This window comes from Mustela nigripes, chromosome 2 (genome assembly GCF_022355385.1).
Source record: "Mustela nigripes isolate SB6536 chromosome 2, MUSNIG.SB6536, whole genome shotgun sequence".
Taxonomy (NCBI): Eukaryota; Metazoa; Chordata; class Mammalia; order Carnivora; family Mustelidae; genus Mustela; species Mustela nigripes.
Window position 1 is genome coordinate 57,706,175 of NC_081558.1, and position 20,682 is coordinate 57,726,856.

General features: G+C 53.2%; 1 protein-coding gene across 3 annotated transcripts in view; it reads right to left on the reverse strand.

The window, feature by feature from the left end:
- Positions 1 to 20,682, reverse strand: part of EEFSEC (eukaryotic elongation factor, selenocysteine-tRNA specific) — a 249,492-nt gene that overhangs the window by 41,581 nt on the left and 187,229 nt on the right. For all 3 annotated transcript variants that reach the window (XM_059390445.1, XM_059390446.1, XM_059390444.1), the window contains one exon: positions 4,663 to 4,819. In XM_059390445.1, the coding sequence (XP_059246428.1) occupies positions 4,663 to 4,819 (157 nt within the window). The remainder of the gene's footprint in view (positions 1 to 4,662; positions 4,820 to 20,682) is intronic.

The following is a 20,682-nucleotide window of genomic DNA, read 5'->3' on the forward strand; positions in this document are numbered from 1 at the left end:
CGGGTGGCCTAGGGATCCTTATCAGAACACCAGTCAGAGGCAAACAGGCCATGGTTCTCCAGACATGCAACTGCCCTGCCACGGGGCCATAGGGCAGCCTGCCCCGTCCCATCTCTCAGGCCCTCCTCTCGAGGCCCCACCTACAACAGTTCCCTCCTCCCATACAGCCTGAGGGACCCAGCTGCGTTCTCACCTCCCCACCAGCCCTGCAGGTGAGGAGCCAGGGCTCAGGGAGAGTCGTGGGCAGAGTGGTGGGCAGCAGGGCAATCTGGGTTCAACACCATTGATGCTTCCTGCTGTGTAATGCTGGGCAAGTTCATTGCTTAACCTCCAGGCCTCAGTGTCCTCATCTGTGAAATGGTGATCCTCCAGTGCCATGGGTGCCAGGCTTCCTGGGGCTTCACAGGGCCCCCCTCAGACAGCTGTCATGGCTCCTGAGTGGTGTTCCTCCTGAAGGGCAGTACGCAGATGTTCCTGCTGGGTTCTTACCACGAGTACAACTCCCACATTTCTTTCTTTTTTTTTTTCTTTTCCTCTTCTATTTGTAGAGTCCGTTCAGTTATGATTAGTAGAAGTAGGAAGGGTGTTAAAGATCACCAAATCTGAGAATCCTGAGTGCCAGCTGGTGGGGGCCAAGACCTCTGTTCCTGGGCTTGACTAAGGGCCTGGCTGCCTCGCAGCAAGGTCAATTTCTTGACTGGTACGAGGAGTGTGGGATGCGGCGGGCGGGACAGACCTATGGAGAGGACGAGGTTCTCGTCGTGGCCACCAGCAGCTGTGGTTCTCAGTAACCGCAGCTCGGACTTTTCCAAGGTGTGTCTGTTTGGAGCTCCATGACTTGGTCCGTTTCACTAGGGAGTTGTGCGGTCACCTGACTCGAGGCAGTGATACACACGTCACACTAGTGGTTCTTGGGGCCTAGGGCTTTCCAGTGACATGCACACTGCATGTGCACACTCCATCCCCACCTGTGCTACTAGGCAGACTATATCCAATCCCCCCAACCGCAGCTGGCAGGCCCAGGAGCCCCTCGTGGGAGACAGGCCACTCAAAAACCTTGCCACATCCATCCAGGGTACACATCAAACTACTTGGTGACTCTAGGTTTCTGTGGCATCATTTTGGAAGACAAAATTGCAGGCGCATGTTCACCTTTTCCCCTAGAGTTGGCAAGACGTGGCTCGTGGCTGTTATGAGGGATGAGTGCCTTCCTCCCCTCGAGTCTTCTCTGGCAGGAAGTCATCAAGGAGCTCGCTCATTTCCCTTGCAGAGTGGGGCGTGTGGTGCTGGGATGTTGGTGTGGAGTGGAGGACGGGAACTGCAGGAAAGCACTCACCAGGATGAGCAATGGCAGCCCAGGCTAAGCCACCCCACATGGGGGGAGGGGTCTCCCCCCCATCCATGGACCCCATGGCGTCCGGCTCCCTGAAGCCCCGACCCCGCTCTTGGGGCTGGCTGGGCAGGCAGGGAAGGGCCAGCTGCTCAGCCCCTCTGCTCCCCAGGCCTACCTGGGATGGAGGGCAGAAGACGGAGGCCACCAGACCTGGCTCCACAATGTGGCGCCCAGCACTTGGGAAGCAGAGACACTGTGCCCTGGGTGGGATCCTCGGGAGGAACCTCAGCTCTGCCTGCAAAGTCCTCTAGCCACTCTTTCTCTGTAGCAAGGCAACTCAGTGGGCTCCTAGTTCATCTTGCACGGCCTCTCGGCCCCCCAGGACTTACAAACAGAGGCCACTTTCCCAGCTATGTAAATGTGGGGCTTCCTAACCTTGAGCCCCCCCCCCCAAGACTTTCTGGGTCAGCTCCTTGGGTGTCAGGACGGGGCTATTCCTCTAGCCCCTCTGATTTCGGACACTATCTTCTGGTGGAAGCCATGGGCTTAGTGTCAGGACCCTTGTCTCCATGGCCATTTCCACTTTATGGTTCATCTTTGACTCGTGAACCTGAGGAAGTAAGTGTTGGTCCTGAAATGCAAGTACAAGTTACAAGTCGGCATGGGCCAAACCCAGCCCAAAGTTATATGTTGTTTAGTTTGGATGATTTTACATTTTTAATCAGGCAGTTTATGTGAAAATAAAATCAGATAAAATTAGATTTCTTGGTGTACAGCAAGAGACCCGAGTAGCCGGCCACCACGGTCCCCACCACTAGCTCAATAAGTCTCTTCCACACCTGCTTGGCCCTGTCGGCATGTGACCGTGTCCCCAGAAGTGAGAGGTCCCAGGGAGCAATCGGGGCCTGGGGGGCAGGGGCAGGTGGGAGGATACCCAGATGATCTTCGGTCTTCCTCACCCATTGTGCTGTCCTATAGGGCTAGCACCGAGGCCCAGAGGGCACATTTGACCCCAGCCCCACCCACAGTCTGTGGGCTGGGATGGCTCCCCTGAGCTGCTCCTGCTCCTGGAACCTTAGATCCTACAGGGCCAAAGCTCCAGGCCTCGGCCCGGCCCTTCCAGCCTGCGGCCAGCAATGCTCTTCCTCCTCCCCTTGGCACTGGGCATCTCAGGTTCACCAAAGATTCTCTCACAATTAATGCACTTCAAAAAGGTTAAAAGTAATTCTTCACAGGAGGAATCGGCAGGAAAAGACAAGCAGGAGGGGGGTGAGGAGTGGGGTCGGTGGGATGAAGGAATCTGACCAGTTATATTTAATAAAAAGCTTAAAAGCCACAAACAGGAAGCAGACCTATTAAAAAGGCAACACTGACCTAACAAAGGAATGTGAACTTGAGTTGACTGAAGCAGCGGCACTGTGTCTCCCTCCCTGCACTCCCACCCCAGCACCCAGGGCCCCCAAACAAGCCTCCTCTTGTACTCTGGCCTGTTCTGGGGACACCTCATCTCTGAGCTTGCCTTGGACTAAAGGAAGGGGAGCTGAGGGCAATGTCAGCATGATCCTACACACTCCCCAAAAAGGAAACAGACGGTGCTCTTGTTCCCTTGTCTGGACCAGCAGGCTCCCCCAGCTCGGGGAGGGATGAATGTTCCAGGGCATGCCCCCCCCCAACTCCAGGGAGCTCCTCTCCTGCCTTCCCAGTGTCCTATACCCCTCCTTCTCAGTAAGCCCCCACAGGTACAGGCCCAGGACCCTGGGAACTGAGTTCAGGTCCTTGGCCCATCGGGCTCATGTCTTGTGTGTGCTCCTTGGAACCCAGAGCAGGGCACTGTGGACCCTGGTCTGGCTGAGGTAATGACCAGAGCAGTGGAGAGGACAGGACAGGAGCCTGAAGCCTGGTATCACGGCGGCTCCCATGGGTGGGCCATTCTGCCTTCCGTAAGGAGTATCTCTAATTGTGACAGAGCTGAACTCCACCCCGACAGAGGCCTCAGGGTACATTCAAAGTAGATCTGAGTGTCGCAGGGAAACAAGGTTCCGGTGCCTGCTATTGCTTCCTCACAAGAGTGCAACTGCCACACATGACACTTTGGGCTTGCGGAAGGACCTGGCATTCCAGGGCACGACCCTACCTGGAGATTTCACTCAAGGAGCTACACACCCACAGCATGTTGCTGACCTGATCTGAACCTCCCTGTGGCTTTCCAACCCTCACAGACTAAAACCCAGAGTCCCGCAGACAAGCAAAGTATGGCCACATGCTGATGTGAAGTCAGAGTTTCTCCGCAGACTTCAATTCTGCTGCATGTTTGACAGGCGGGGATACTAACCACTATACTAACGAGGAGCCATGCTGCATGTTTGAGAAGTGGCCTAACACGATGCTGGCGAAGGAAGTGGCATCTCGCACGCCTCCCAGTTCGTGCCAAACAACCGGTCCTCAAATGCACACCCAAACTCACTCTTAACCCAGGGCCTTGGCACTTGTTGCCTCTCTCTATGGAGTGTTCCGTCCCCTTGGTCAGGGCCCTATTCAACTGTTACCTCCTCAGAGAGTTCTTCCCTGATTGCTCCTGTCCAGAGGTGCACATGCAGTGCTTCTCACCCTCTCCCTGCTTTATTTTTCTGCAATGTACAGTAGATCTTCACTGAATGTGTTCCCACCTGTCCCCTTCCACAACCGTGGCAGCCTGCCTGGCGTGCGGCAGGACCCCCAGAAGATGGGTGTGGGGTGAGTGCAGTAGTGGTGGAAGGGAGGGAGGGACTAAAGGGATCCAAGGGCTCTATTTCTAAGAGCAAAAGCACACCTTTGACCCCACCACCGACAAGTTCCATGTCAGATCACACAGAGGCTCAGCTCCTATTGTTCTCCACCGGGCAAAAAAGTAGGTGGGCAACTCATATTCTGGGAAACCGTACTGGCTACTGGGCAGCATGCCAGGCCCCGGCAGACTCTCTCACCAACTCTCCCTCCAAAGCACCTTCCAGATCAGGTTCAGTATCGCCTTTCACAGACAAGCCAGGTCACTCATCCAAGGTCACCCCTGTATGGTTTACAATGGAGCAGGAGCTCAGACTCACACCTTGACCCTGGCTCAGACCAGAGGCTGACTCTATACCAGACCCTTACCCCCACCCCCAGGACCTGCCCTGGCTCTCTAGCCACAAGCCTGAGACCAGAGACCATGATGTTGAGAAGGCTGGGCCTTGTGCATCAGCTCAGGCGGACTGAGCATCCTAAGTCAAGAGGCACTGTCTGTGCACGGTCTCCACCATCTCTCCCTGCCCACATAGCACCTGCCAGTGGAAGGAAGTGACTGCACTCACCAGGGATGTGGATCTTGAACTTGCCACTCTGGCCAAAGGCGCTGTCAATGACTCCCAGCTCCCCAGTGGATAGGTTCACCTTGAGGCCCACAAAGAGCTGGATGTTGGTCTCCTTTTTGAACAGGGAGCGGCCGATCACGCTGTGGTCATCCATCACCTGTCCCCACACACCCGGCCCCAGAAAGAGCATCAGTATGTGCTGGAGGAGGCCAGGTCTGCTGCTGCTGCTACCCCCCCCCCCCCCCCCCCCCCCCGAGCGTGATCTGCCCACCTCATGGATGATGGAACGCACTGGAGCTATGCAGTGCCCGGCCCCCCCTCTCCCCCCCCACCGCTGACCTCCACTGAGCCTCGGCTGCTGCCAGGCTGAAAACGTTAGATGGATCACACTTAGCATCACAGCAATGGGAGGGAGGCACTCTTTCCTCACTTTACAGATGCAAAATTGCCGCATGGCAGAGTTCAGCCAGGGCAGAGGGAGCTCAGAATCCACAATGGTCCTGCCTGCACCTGACTCTCACCCTTGAACCTCTCCCCAGGCACGGAGCATGGGGAAGGCTGAAGTGTCACTCTCCCCCGACCGGAGATGGCATGGCCTGAAGACCGCCCCCCCCCCACAACCAGGTGGCTGGCCTCCCCTTCCCTGCCTGGCTCCTTTCCAGGGTCTGTGCCAGGAAGGGGCCAGGCCTTGCATAAAAGAGAGAGAAAGGGGACGCATGCATGTGTGTATGTGCGCACACAAGCTCTTAGGTATTAAAGACTAGCTCCTCTCCCAGATGACCTCAGAAGGGCTAACACAAAGCTCCATCCCGAGATTTGCTTCTACTTTGGAGCGGGACCCATGCTCCACCTGGCATCTGACATGCTGGCTCCCACGTGGCTGCCCCTGGGAAACAGGGGAGGCTTCCTCCTGCTCTCCAGGCCCTGTGCACCAGCGTGGGTGCTTCTGGGGACCAGGGCTGAGCCCAAACAGGCACTAGCCTGGGGAACAGCGTGGAGACCAGAAGTGCTGCCAGCGGTGGGACCTGCTGTCTCCACGTGCTTTCTTCCTGAGGCTGAGGCTCATGGGGGAGCCCCGTGGGCTGGGCTGTCCTCCACCTCAGAAACATCTTACTTCAGCCCAAGACACCAAGGTTTGGCCAAGGGCCCCAGATGGATTGTTTTGAAAGGCAGAAACTGTCCCATTTACCCTAAAACCCTTTTAGAAAAACATATCCTATTCTATTTGATTCATAGCACCAGATAAAAGGTACTTGCATTCCTCCTCTCCCCGGTGATGGATGAATCGGATACAAATAACGATAAGAATAATCATTTCCACTCGCACAGCCCTTTATAATTCACCAATCTCCTTCCCACACATGAACTCCTCCTCGTCCTTCAGGACTCGGCTCCAGCAGAGCTCCCCTGTGGGCTGGCTTGCTGTGGGCTCTGCCCCATCTGTGGGCGCTCCTGGGTGAAATGAAGGAAGCCGTGACCTGCAAGCCATGGGGAGCAAGGGCAAGCAGATGTCACCAGCCCCAAATGCTTTCCCAGGTTTCCCGGCTCCCGGGAGTCCTATCTCCACACCCACCAGAGTGGCCTGCACGTGGAGCTCCATTCCCAGCCTGGCCAGAGCCTGGGAGGCAGGGCTGCCTCTCACCTTCGGCAGCCTAGCCCGGGTACTGGAGGGGCCCAGGATGTTTAACTGAATGGACCTGATGGCTCTGACCTAGCCATTCCATGCTCCCTGTGACCAGAGCAGGTCAGTGCCACTTCCTGTCCTAAGCTTAGCCTGGGCTGCAGAGAGGCCGCCTGTCCTTAGGAGAAAGAGACTGCCTCGGGGCATCCCAGCCTAAAACAGAGGCATTTAGCGGGGACCCCACTGAGCCCTCGAGCACTCCTGTCTACAAGGGGTTTTCATTACTACTTCAGGGTGGTTCGAGGCGAGACCTAAGAGAACTGCAGTTGCCAGGGCCAGCAGCACAGTGGAAGTGCAAAGCCAAGCGTGGTGGGCTTCTGTAAAGCCGGTGCTGCAGCATTCAGGAAGAGTGAGGCTGCACTGACCACCGTTCCCTCCCCAAACTGGAGAAACAGGCAGGTCTGGGGCTGCTGGGATGCCCTAGGGCACTCTGGGCAGGATGGGTGGGTTCCAGGCCTTTGCTGGCCCATGAGACAGAGCCAGCTGAGACACAAGCCCGGTCTTCAGCATCATGGCTGGCTGAGAAGTGACAAAAGACACAGTCTCTGCACCAGGAGCTTAAGACCTACCTAGAGAATCATCTCATAAAAGGCACCCCAGGAATCCAATGGGCAATCCAGGCAGAGAATTCACCCCAAATTTAGAATGTCCTTCCTTCCTTTCTCCCTACAAATACTTATGGAGAGCCTACCCTGCACCCAGTTATGTCACCGAGGACAAATCAAAGCTCCTGCCTCAAGGGGCTCGTGCATCTCCTTCTGGAGGTAGTTATATTCTCCCTCCACCCCACTGCCTTTGGACTGCTCACTGGCAGACAGGGTGTCCCCATCTTGGGCAGGCCCCTGGAGCCCAGCAAGGGCCCCAGTCAAGGCCTTCATGCCTGTGTCCCCTTGCACCCCGGCCCTGGCTCCTTGGCATATCCTGGTCCTGTCTGTCTTCAGAGCACAGATCGTTCCCTGAAATGACACCAGAGCTTTATCTGTCACTCGTTTATTCTTCCAAGCAGGACCCACCGTGAAAGCAGAGACAGGTCTCTGCTCTCCGCAGCTGCATTTCCCACATGTAAATAGCACTTACTCTCTGTGCACTCCTTGAATGTCTAAGTCAAAGTTGAACATGTGCCTAACTATGATTGTCGGAACATGTGCAATGCTCAGTCCTGCCTGTGGGCTTTCATTTTTAACACTTCATTGAGGCATAATTGATACACAACAGCATGTTCACATTTTAGGTAAAACTTGATAATTTGAGATACACAGCTACCTAAGAAACCATGACCATCATCAAGGCGGTGAACATAAAGAACACATTTTACATTCCCCCACCCCCTTCCCAACTCTATACCTGCCCCAGACCCCAAGCAGTTCTTCCAGGCTCAGCTTGGATGAGCTCTTCTCAGACAGCTTTCCCACGCGACAGCCACCTTCTGTCCCAAGGCCTGACCGCTCTGTCTCATTGCAGGTAATTGGCCTGTCTGTGTCCCTCAATGGACGGACCAGGAGTTCTCTCTCATGTGGCCCTGAACCACGACAGGTCCCAGTACATATGTACATGATACACGGGTGGGGAGGGAGATGCTGGTGACAGAAGGTGACTCTCGGCTCTTTGGGGCCAAAGAAAACCACTTGAGTGGACTTGTGGTGGGGTGGTACATTTCATCTGAGAGGGAGCCAACAGCCTCGTCTTGCACCTGGTTTCCCCACACGCCCCAGTGCTGGCCATTCCTGGAGCACAGAGGGCCATCTCTTGGCCTTCCAATGGGCCTGGAAGTCGAGCTTCATCGTGACTGGGACCATGAGGTGGGGGGCAGGCATGCTACCTATTAGCAAGAGGGCATTTCAGAAGACTTCCTACTGCTTCTACTGCCCTCCCTCTTCCTTTTGGTTATGGAATATTAACTTAAAAAGGAAAATGCCACAGACAGAGAGAAGGATCCATCTTCCCCCAAGCCAAGGACTGGCAAGGAGGGCAGACTAATTTTATTAACCACAGGGGAACTTCAAAAAGCTTCAGGGCTTTAAAGGCAGACATCAACGACCCCAAAGTTAGTTTAAGTGCTACATAAACAAAAGCCTAGGGCTGGAGAAGCGGGGGCTCCCAGCACTTCTTACGTTCTCATCTGGCCAACTGGAGCCAGTGTGCGGGCTGGCGGGCCCTGCAATCCTGCTGGTGTGTGGGGCTGGTCAGTTCACTGACCTACATTACCACAATATTTTTTTAAGCATCCAGGATAAGGTAAGGCGTGAATGGGATTTTGCTGACCCTCAAGGAGGGGCCCGAGGCGGCTCCTTCTTGCTTGCCACTTTGTGGCCTCCCTGGGGCTGGAATGGTGGTTTAGAGAGGATTCAAGTTCAAAGGGAGTGCCCGTTTCACTCCTGTTCTCTTGTTTTATGGCTTGGCCAGAAGGCCTAATGGCACTGTGGTGGAATGTCCCCTCCTGGTAACTTCTGTGTCTTCAATTCCACTTATAGGGTCAGGCAACGTGGGTGAGAAGGCTGGCCTTCGGTGCACTGCCAGGAACCAGTGTGGTCTTGGGAACGCTGGCACTGCCCACCCCCCACCCCCCCACCCTCCTGCCACTGCCTGCTGATGGTCTGTGCTTTCATTTCCAGCAGCCTAGGAGGATCCTTCCAGGAGCCCGAAGATGGCCTAGATGGGCACTACGAACATGAGCTGCCAGGACAGTGAGAGAAGCTGGCAGCAAACTCCTCCTCCCTCAGACTACCCAGCTCTCAGCACCTCCTCTCCCATACCCTCCTCAGCAGACGAGAGCCACAATTTGTCCTCAGCCATGCTCTGGGAGAGGAACCTCCACAGCATTAGTGAATCTTCAGAAAAGCCCTATAGGATTTCAGCAAAGTGAAATGACTTGCCCAGAGTCACACATTCCAGCTTTCCCTACACTCGACCCCATGGCATGAGAGCAGAGGAGAAGGAGGTGTGGCGGCAATGAACGAGCCCAGCCAGGGCACTCCCCACCCTCTGGGTTCCCCTGAGCCATGCCAAGACTGGCTGGACCCAAACTGGCTTACAAATCCAGCCTCATTCCTGCCAGTCCCAGCTCCTGAAAACCCCAAGCCACTGGAGGAGCCACCAGCAGAGAGGGAAGACAAATGGAGTCTGGTTGCTACATGGAAGGAAGTGAGGTGCAGCCCAAGCACCCAGCCAAGGACGACCTGCCAGCCCAGTGGGCGTGAGGCAACGGGAAGGGGGGCTGGCTTCGTGGCTGTTGAAGTGCTTCTGGTCTGTTCCGGGGCTACCCAGGGTGGAGGCTGCCAGGCCCAGAATGCACTGAACACCAGTGAGGCAAGCTGCAGACCCCCCCAGGGCCTCCCCAGTTTCTTCATCCACAAAATGAGACTGGAAGGAGGGTAAGCTTTCCTCCACCTATGGTTATGGGGTCAAGAGGCAAATTACCTTTCTGGTGAATTCTAGTACAGCCTGGGAGATGTGGGCACATTGGAAATAAGGAAGAAAGAAGGCTAAGGGGATGGGGAACCAGGCATGAGGGACGGTGGAAGGAGAGGAGGTGTTTAGCCAGAAGCAGCAGCTAAGAACAGACCTGAATGCTGTCGTCCCACATGGCTCTTAAGGTTTCACACAAAAGGGCCAAGTCCACAGGGAATGCTAAGCTCCTGCTTGTGCAGTGGGCCAGAGCCTGGGCTCTGGAGCCAGGCTACTCTGGCCCTAAGTCTTGGTCTTGTGGTCTTGGAGACTCTGGCCCATGGCCTAACCCCTGTGGGCCTTAGCTCCCCATCCACAAAGTGAGTTAAGAGAGTTACGGCAGGTTCACACAGAGTTGTCATTGGTCTGGCCTGTGTTCCCTGGACAGAGTGTCTTCCTCCCTCAGGACCCACCCTGCTGCACCACACACAGGAAGGCGGGTGGGGGTGGGGGTGTGCGGGGGCAGGTCCTGCATCCCCCGCCCCACTGGCTGCCACACGCAGACGTGAGCAGACATTGCTGACAGACCACGGCACTCTTCCATAGCCCCCTGTGGGCAGCGGAGCCCCCGGCAGAGGGCTGTATTGGGAATAGACAGGGACAAAGCCTATGTGTGGGTCTGGGCCCAGCCACAGCTTGTCGGCACGGGCCGCCCCAGTTGGAAGAAGGGTGGTCTTGGAAGGCAGGTGTTGGCCCAAGTGCACTTCTGCATTCCCAGAACATGAGCCCTCCAGATATTACCAGGGGTGTGGTGCAAAGAGGGGACACCCAAATGATCGCTAATAGAAACCTCATTAAAAGTCTGGCTATGGCAAGGGATGGTAGCCCTTCCTGCAGGAGGCACTGAGAATAGCATTTCTGGGGAGCTTCTGGAAGACCAGGGGTCATCATTTGTCCTGGGTGTTAGAGGGCAGAGGGCTGGAGGTAATGCATTTTCTCGGCCCTATCCATTTCTAGAACATGTGTGCTTGCCCAGTGGCTGGGCTCGTCTCCAAACTACAGACTCTTCCAGCTAAAGGAGAGAGACCTCAGAGATCAGACACCGGCACATCCAATGAGGAAAAACCTTCAGAGGACAGTTGGAGGCTTTTCATGTTGAAATCAATCACTGTGACGTCAAACCACAGGCAATGCATGTGGGACTTACTCAGCAAGCCCTGCTCCTCGGGAACAATGCTGAACCTGGGCCAGCGCAGTTACAACAGCTCTAAGTGGGGACTTTCACTGTTTGCATGAATACTTTGCTTCGCTTATGGCCTTCAGTCACCGGAGGGCGAGTTCCCAAAGAGCAGTCACTGGTTGTGCATGGAAGCCCAGGCTCTCGCTTCCATGCCAGGCGAGTCCCTACTGTCCCCAGCCTCCGAGTGGGAACCTGGCCGCCAGTGCACATAATTATGTCATTACATGTGTGTGTCTCTCTTGGGGCCTGGCTCCCATGATGAGGCTTGGGAAGTACCCAAGTCCTGAAGCAGCTATTGGAGAAGTGGCACCAAGGAAAGAGGGACAGCCAGCTGTGCAGTGGGGCCCTGAAATGCTCGCTCTGCTGGCTGTGGGGAGGACTGGGAAGGTTTGAGTCTGGACTGCCTCTTCAGCAATATGACCTTGGGCAAGGGACTTCCCTGACCCTCAGTTTCTTCCTCTGAGAAGGCTGTTTTGGGGATTAGGGGTGTTGGTGTTGGCAAGAACAACTAAGACATACTCAGAAACCACAAGATGGAGAGTTAGCTCATTGAAGAAAAGCAAGGATGTGAACATCTACTTTCACAGGGACTACATGCCAGTGGCCACTCTTGGGACTCTAGTTCTCTCCCTCGTACACAGTGAGGTCCTTGCGGAGGACAGCAGCCAGGGAAGGGATCTGCGATGGAAGAGCTCAGAAGTTGCCTGGATCACCAAGGTAACCCGCAAGGCTCCTGCATAGGGTGGTAATTCTGCCAGAGCACTGGATGGCCACCAGGACTGACAATTTCCCCAAGGGGGAACAGCGATGCTGTTGTTCTGGTATCTAGTCCAGAGGCTGCCTTTTCTTCCCTGCCAGCACAGGGCCATGGCAGGGAGCAGGGAGCCTTGGAGCGGCCTGCAAGGTAGGGTGACTGGTGACCTAGGGCAGGCCATGTCACTTTTCTAAGCCTCAGTGTTCTCTCTAGTGAAAACAGGGAGAATGTGTCCACCTTCAAGGCTGCTGTGAGAAGAGGCAAGCGTTCCAACGTGAAAGACTGCTCTGAGTGACAACCAACCTCACTGCCATCCAATAGTGTCAACCCACAAAAGGAAAGCAGCCTTCAGTTCATCTCATTTGATCAAGTGAGTTGCAAAGGCCCAATGAGAAGGCCTAGGGCAGGCCAGGCTCTGGGCATCACAGAAGGCGCCCAGCCGAGGAGACCTCTACCTCTGTCCCACCTCTCCGGCCAGTGGGGCTGGCTTCCTCAGTCCCAGCGATGGGCAGGCCCCCACTTGTCTGTAGCAAGCTGCGCCTCCCAGCGCCCCACCCCTATCCCCAGCCTCCCTCCCTGGCTCTATCCTGCATCACCCGGGCAGCAATACAAGTAAAGCTGTCTGTCTGGAGCACCTAAGGAGGTATCAAAGCACAGCTCACCAAGGCAGCTGCATTTTTATAGAGGAAATACATATAAATATATAAATCAATCAATCAATCTATCTATCTATCTATATGAAGCTCACTGCCCTTCAGCGGCTGAAGCAAGACTTCCTGGTCTCAGATGCGGACACTTGGAGGGAGGCGAGGGGCCAAGGGCTTGGGCCGGAGCCAGAGCACTAGAACAGCCATCTGATCTCCCCCGGCTTCAGGGGGCACCTCTGTTTTCTTGAGTGGCCTGGGAACCGACACAGCCCTTGGCCTGCTAGACAAGGGCCTGGGGCAGCAGGGGTTAGCCAAGTAGCCTAAGGGGCCAGGTGGATGGCCGTGCTCGCTTCCCCCCAGGCAGGGGTCTGTCAGATGGCCCCCTACTCAGAAAGGGCTGCAGGGAGCCAGGGCCGGCCTGCACCCTGGCCAGCACGCTCTCCAGGGCCCTGGGCACATTAAACAAGCCATCAGCAGTGGAGCAGGGTGAGCCAAGAGCTGGGAGGCAGCACTGCTTTAGACTTCAAAGCCGGCCAGAGCTCCTGGTGGCGTCTGAGTGTTTCCACTTGGTCAGGCCGATGCCGCAGGCTCCTTGGCCCAGCCCTAAGGCCTGTCCCATCCGGCGCCAGGGTGCCAGAGCCAGGACGGTCGGCATGCCTGGTGTGATCCTACCAGAGGAGGGGCGTGGGCGCCAGCGTCTTGCCACCACCCCAGCTGGGAACCCAGGCATCTATGCCCTCAGGGAAGTCCAAACAAATAGCAATGAGGAGAGTCACTGCTTAGCAATGGCCCACCATGCCAGGGACAGCACTCAGCATTTTATATGTACTCATCTTCCTGCCTTACACCAGCCCATGGAGTAGGGAGTATAAGCCCTGTTTTTCCAGTAAGGACACTGTGCGAAAGAGACTCCCCCGAAGTCTCACAATGGGGGCCATCCAAAATCCTCCTGGGGCCCGGGCTGGAGCCTGAATTCCCTGGGCCTTCATGGCCTCGGCCTGCAGACCCTGCCACACCTGGTCTCCTCCTCTGCTCTCTTCCAGCCCTGGTCGCAAAGAGGCATCCCAGTGGTCCTGCATGCCTGCCTCCCTGGCCTGCCGCACCCTGAGACCCAACCTCCCAATTCGTGGCAGGCCAGCCGTGGTAGCTAAGGTGTGAGTATTGTCTTTGCCTTGGCTGTGAGGTGGGTCCGAAAGGATTTTTGAGTAAGAGCTGGCACGACCACCTTTGTTCAGGAGAAAAACGATATGGGTGGGGCTGTGCAAGCCTCTGAGGCAGGGAGGGAGGTAAGGAGGGCCCCTGGGGTGTGGGAGCAGTCAGAGGTGTGAAGTGGACCACAGCAAGGCAGGCAGCGCCCAGCACTCTGTGTCCTCGGCACGGCGCCCTCAGAGGCCCCACCTTTGCCCAGGCAATTGTTACAAATGAGGAAACAGGGCCCCAGAGAGTAAGTGGCTTCAGTCAGGCCAGACCACTCGACTCAAGCTGGGGTACCCAGCCTCAGAGGGAGCCTTGGGTATGCAGGCCAGGTAAGAGGGGACAAGTCTGGGGACCTTGAGTGGACACCCACTCTGCAGGCTGCCCCGGATGACCCCACTCAGAAAATTTCTCCAGCACAATCTGAATTAAGTCCCAGCCTTCCTCAGCCCCCAAGCTTGCATCGCTGGCCCTGCTGATGGCTTCAATCGTCAGCCCACCTGCCCCTTGGAGCTCCCTTCCCATCCTCTAGCGCTGGATGCCCTGGGCTGAGGGCCCTTTTCCAAACACCCAGGGCCAGACCTCTGAGCCCCTGCAGAAACAGTGCCTGGCCCTGGGACCCCCAAGTCCTACCAGTCTGACCAGTCACAAGGCACAGCTCAAAGTCACCAGCTCTTTGTACTTTTCCCTCACTAGATCACCTCCCTCCTGCCAGCAGAGACCCTGCTTCTCTCCTGCTCCCTGCAGCCCCTCTGAATGCCCCAGGCATTCTGTCCTCATAGGAAGGACACATTTCCTGTGATTCTGGCCCACTCAGAGGGGGGCAGCAGGTGTGACTCTTCATGTGGCTAGGAGGCAAGGACCTCTGGAGCATGGCCCAGCAGCTCCATTCCAGCTGAGAAACACTCTCCAACCCCCTTCACTTTCACCAGGTCTTTGCACACCTGCAAAGAAAGAGCCTTTACCTAATTGTTCTCTTTAAATACCTCTGCTTAAAGGGAAACTTCACTTCGTACCCTAGAGAGAAAACAAGAGTCACCATAAACAGGAACCTGATGGTAAAGTAAATATGATTTAAAAAATGAATTGGATCCTAGTCACAGACTGTTGCTCCTGGAAGGATGTATCTTGGTCCTGTTTTCCTACCCGTTCAAAAGGCAGATTAGCATGGAACACAGGAGTGTTAAAATCACCTTCAAGGGAATCTAAGACTTTCTTTGTGATGTAATTAAAGGATCAAAGGAAGAAAAAAGAAAAGAAAAAAAAAAAACCGAGAAAAGAGGAAAAGTTATTACTAGGAGGGCTTCTACATTATATAACAGTATGAGAAAAAGTAAGGCTTTTTCGAAAAGCAACTTGCTGCCTGAAAATTTGCAAGTTGCAAACACATGGAACAATGAACAAATGCACAACATCAGTGTGTCTATATCTAATCTTCATTTCTAATTTTAATGGTTCATGTTTTCTACTTTTAAAAGTCTACTAGGGTTTTCTCTGTGGCCACAGGTACAACCAGAACCTAAGTTCCACAAGGACAGGGATTTTGTTTCTCTTATTCACTGCTATATCCCCAGGCCCTGAAAATAGCACACAGGTGTTCTACAAATATTTTTTGAATGACTAATACTGAAAGTCCAGTTTTGTAAATGTTCCATGGAAAATAAAGAGAAAGTGTATTTTTTAAAATTTCTATCTAGAAATCAAGCATAGCAATCATGTTATGAGTTGGTGTCCTTATCTGTTGTTTAGTTGGCCTGTCCAATTTCAGAATCTGCATTCTAAAGTGCCCCAGTATAATTATGACTCCATTTTTTACCAAGTTCTCCTTGGATTTCTAACAGATTTTGTTTCTACATGTTTGGTAGGTGCAAGTTTGTAACCATGCCCTTTATCATTACGCAATGTCTCCCCTTATCTTTGTATTTTTGTCTGAAATTCTAGCTTGTCTGAAATTAACTTGTCAGAAATTACCACCCATACTTTTTGTTCAGTAACCTGATGTTTCTCTATCCTTTTATTCGTAGCCTTCATGTACCACTGTGTGTTTCCTATAAATGGCATATTTGTTTTAATCCAAACTACTGATCTCTGTATTAATAGGAGAATTTGGCCACTCATGTTTAGTGTAATGATGGATATAATGACTTCCTTCTGTTTTTTGTCATTATTTATGTTTTTGTTTCCCTCATTTTTGTTGATTCAATCAAATACATTCCAGTTTTTCCTTTGTGTGTGTGGAAGTGCTATACTTTCCAGTTCCATTCATAGTTTCTTCCTCTTTGTGTTTATAATCTGACACATCTTTCTATATTTTTACTTGAAAATGGGATAGTAAGAATCTCCCTCCCCACCACAGGCTCTAAGTCCCTTTCCCAAGCCCTCTCGCTAGAAAGACTAGCCCTTTAGAACACCTTCACTTCCCTTCTTCTCTCCCTCAGGTGAGACCTCTGGAGCATTTCTGTTAACCTGATCTCCATTTTCAGGACCTAATTCCTGAGGACTGCAGACAGAGTTGAGTACCTGTGGTTGTCGATGGTGATTAGACTTTTCCTTGCAGGATGCTCAATGTGTTTCAAGAGTCCTATTTATCCTTTAGATCAGAAGTGAACACACTAGAGCTAGAGGCCCCAGTGCTGCCCAGTATCTGTTTCTGTATGGCCTTCAAGCTAGGAATGGTTCTTCAATTTTCCAATGGCTTGAAAAACACCAAAAGAAGGATATTTCCTGACACAGGAAAACTATGAGAAATTCAAATTTCAGTGCCCATCAATAAAGTCTTACTGGCACTCCACCACACCTACTTGCTTCTACCTTGTCTATGGCTGCTTTTGTGCCCCAGTGTCAGAGTTGAGCAGCTGACCTAGAAGGTACTGGGTGCCATGACTCTGGGATGGCTTCACAGCAGCTCACCCAGCCATATGTTTTATTTATTCAATTCTATTATCAGTGCACAGGCACCATGTCAAAACAGGAAAAGTGGACTTCGAATGTCACACTTTTTATGCCTGGTGAGGTGCAGATTATTATTTTATCGAATTACATGGCAGAGCTCTGTGTTTTTTATGGACTGTGTTAATAAAATACAGCATATACTGACATCACAGTAATCCCAGCTCACAGAAAAAAAATGAGACGATTTCAAGCAATACATCTCATCACAGCCGAATTTCTTCACAAAACAAAAAGACAGAGAATAGAATACAATCAAAGTAAGTTTCCAAGTGATTCATTTGTTAGCCAAGTGAGGAAAGCCATTTGCTGGTGGTAAGTTAATTAAATCGTGTTTGAGTGTATAAAGTATCCAGAGAAAAGAAGCTTGTTAAAGATGATCAGATTTGGGGCAAGGGCAACTTCTTGGACGTGGCCCAAGGGCCACAGACACTGTAGGTGACACCACCGTGTGAAGTCTCATCTGCAGAGTTGGATCCATTCTCCAGTGTGAGCAAGTGAAGCAGAGCACAGAAGTAAGAGAAGACCTAGGGAGGGTTAACAGCTGGCCTCTTCATGTGCCAAGCACTGTCCTAATCATTTTGTATTTACCTCACTTCTTTCTAGAACTTACCACTACCTGAAAACATCTAAGGTACTCTTCCTTGTCAGTCTCCCTGTGAGAATAAGAATTCTGCCTGCCTTGCTGCTATAAACATTCGGGTGCACGTGCCCCTTTGGATCACTACGTTTGTATCTTTAGGGTAAATACCCAATAGTGCAATTGCTGGGTCATAGGGCAGTTCTATTTTCAACATTTTGAGGAACCTCCATGCTGTTTTCCAGAGTGGCTGCACCAGCTTGCATTCCCACCAACAGTTAGGAGGGTTCCCCTTTCTCCGCATCCTCGCCAGCATCTGTCATTTCCTGACTCGTTGATTTTAGCCATTCTGTACCCCTGGGGATAAAAATATATGTTTATAAAAAATTAAAAATTAATTAAAAATTAAAAAAAAAAAAAAGAAAAGAATTCTGCCTGCCTTGCTGTCTCCCCAATGCCTCGCACACATAGGAGCTAAGTAAACATCTGGATATATGCATGAATGTCTTTTAGGCAATGGGCTCAGAAGGACTATATGCCTTAAGTCTGTCCAGATGGAAAGTATCCATTCAACATATATCTGTATAGGGCTGGGCCTTCCTCGTTTATAAATGGAAGATGTTGCCCCCATGGGGCAGCTCTGCAAAATTCCCTGGTCCTGCCCATGTTTCCACACTAGGAGTGGGTCAGGCTGGGACTGAAGCCCAGGCCTCCACGTTTGACCAGTCTGCCACATGGCAAAGACTGTGGCCAACTAAGTGATCTGAAAATCTCTGTGTACTCTGGGTCCTGCTCAAAGCAAATGGGGCTGCCTTTTGGAGTAAATCCAGCCTTCTACTCGTGAGCTATACTAGGAAACCTCCTTCCTGTTTCCCCTGAGCTAGACTTAACTCTTAGGTATGAAGCCACTTCACCGTGAGCTGGAGACAGTCTGCTCCTTAAATGAATGAGTCTGTTGATGTAAAATGGCTGCCCAAGGCATACAGTTGTTACATGGTACTGCTAAGGGTTGAGTCCAGGCTGTGTGATCCCAGAAGTTCAATGCTTACCAACCTGACCAAGAAAAAAAGTCTCTTGCCAAGGAGACTCCAGCTTCTTGAGAGCACACTAGCCTCTCAGCTCACTTGGCAAGAATTTAACAGATATGCTGGAGAGATAAGGGCTCAGAGGCCAGTCAGTGCTGGGTTCAAATCCTCACTTGACCATCCTGTGACCTTAGGCAGGTTGCTTCACATGTCTTGAGCTGGTCTCCAGCATGGCTGCCTTTGCAGAGGGGCCCTGATGGCCTGAGTTCAGAGCAGGAAGAAAACGAGCTTTTTTTTGGGAGTAACTTTTCATATTGTTTGAATTATTTTTTACCATATTTTTACCATTGAATTACCTCTCCCAAATATTTACATATAATTTTAGGATGAAGAAAGTGATCTACTTAATAATTTCAAAAAAAGTGCTTAGAAAAATAATAACTTCCTCCTTGAATTTTTATAAGGCTTCAAAATAAGGTATGCAGCCCATAATGGCACACAGTAGGTGCTGAGTAAAAAGAGTAGGGATCGGCTGGAGGGGGGCGGGAGGCAGGTGTATTCCTGCCCCTGGGCCCAGAAGCGAACCTGTGATATAGGACAGGTGTCCATTCAGCTAGAGCCTTAAGGGGCTGGTATGGGGTACTCAGGTGCTGTGCTCTTTCCTTCCTTGCAGGACCCCAGTATCAGGACTCCTCCAAAGCAGTCCCTGGGGGGAGGGAGGCTTTCCGCTCAGGCTGTCTGCGCGGGGTCTGCTGACTGCAAGTCTGGGGCTCTTCTGCCTCCACTTCTGGCCTCCCCGAACTGAGGAGGAAAGGGCCAGTGGCCCCAGGGATACCCTAGCCTGGTGGCAGGGGCTGGCTCAGCACGTCTCCTGGACCCCCCGCCACGGCCCCTTAGGAGGCAAGAGGCATTCGATGGTATGTTTACTTGCTCCTCACAACCCACACTCCTCATTCTCGAAGGAAGTCACTGCTGCTCCACCACCAGCAGGCCTGAGTGGGGAAATTAGACCAAGAACTCACCAAGTGGGACATTACTCCATGACAGATATTTCACCAGAGAATAATTATACTTCATAAGACTGCTAATAAATCAAGCGAGACAAACGAGCGACGTGCACTTTATCACCTTCGTCCTCAATCAGCATCTCAGGGCTGGCCTGAGGGAGCATTTGTGTGACCCTCATGGTCGGCCCTTGACCCCTCCTGGCAGCCCTGGGAGTTTAGGCTGCTGCTCCGCAGATGAGGAAGCCAACCTTCACAGAGGGACAGACAGCAACAGCGGTGGATGGGGTGGAGGGTGGAGGGGTGGGGGCAGTCATGGCTCCAGCTCCAGGACTCCAGTAGCAGCACAGGCTGACCAAGCCTGTCCGCCTGAGTGGGTGAGGCTGGCCTCAAAGTGCGAGGCCTGAGATTACAGAGCTAAGGATCCTGAGTTTCAGATGGACTGTGAGCGGGTAAGTAAGCAACTTCTACCAATTCTCCCATCAGAGGCCAGGTCTAGACACAGGCAGAAGAGGAAGGGAATTGGGCCTGAGTCCCAGGAAGAATCCTGAGAGAAGGAGGGAGTGAGTGGGAGCCTCTGCAGTGAGAGTTCCAGAGGAGAAACGTGGGGATCCAAGAGAGGGGAAAGAGGCAGGGTCGGGGGTTGCACTGGGGCTTCCACCCAGCCCCAGCTGGCCCCTAAGGCCCTGACACTTTCTCCCGAGTGCCTTTTTGGTGAGGGTCAGACCCCATGCTGGGGCCCATGCTGACATGGGCAGGGCCCTGTGCCCAGAGAGGTAACCCTCATCCTGCCGTTTAAGGAACAGAACTGCAGCCTTGCTGAGGCCCTCCCAACACTGGGGTCTCAGCACAGCCGTGCTCACCCAGCTTGGATAGGAGTCCCAGGACCATCCACAGCCAGGCCTGCCCTGCAGGGGCCCACAGCCGGGGAGGAGTGAGGTTTGGACATTCTCTCCCCATCTCTTTAAAGTCCAGGAGGCAGGGATTCCCACTGAGACCTACAGTGAGAGACAAGCGGGGGGATGGGGCCCACCTGACAGAAGGCAATCCCAGGACTTCAGGACCTCCTTTGGGTCTAGGCTACTGCATTTTCCCCCTCTCGTGAAAGGCCTGTGAACCAGATTGGCTCACCCATGGCTCAAGACCTATATCCAGTGTTGATACCAGGAACCTTAGGAAGCCAGCAGCCCAGGCCTCCCACTGTGTCCCCTTTCCACTGTGTCCCCTTCCTGTACCTTCCCACCTCTTGCCCTCTGACACCCCTTGCTACCATCATTCCCTACACCCCCACCCCACAGGCTGAGGACCCACCTGGCCAGGCCCTACCCCATAGGCTAAGGACCCGCTTGGCCAGGCCTGCCCTACAAGGGCTAGCCATGCTCCCTCTGTTGATGTGACCCAGCAGCCACCCTGCCTGATGAAGGTTCAGCTCCTACTGAGGACACAAGAGCAAGGGCCTGGTCATCAGGCTGGGAGGGGCGAGGCCTGGCCTCTTACCTGTTGCTCAAGGAGGCCACTGACAACACTGGCTTCTGGCCCAGGTGAAATGCTGCTGTCTGCAA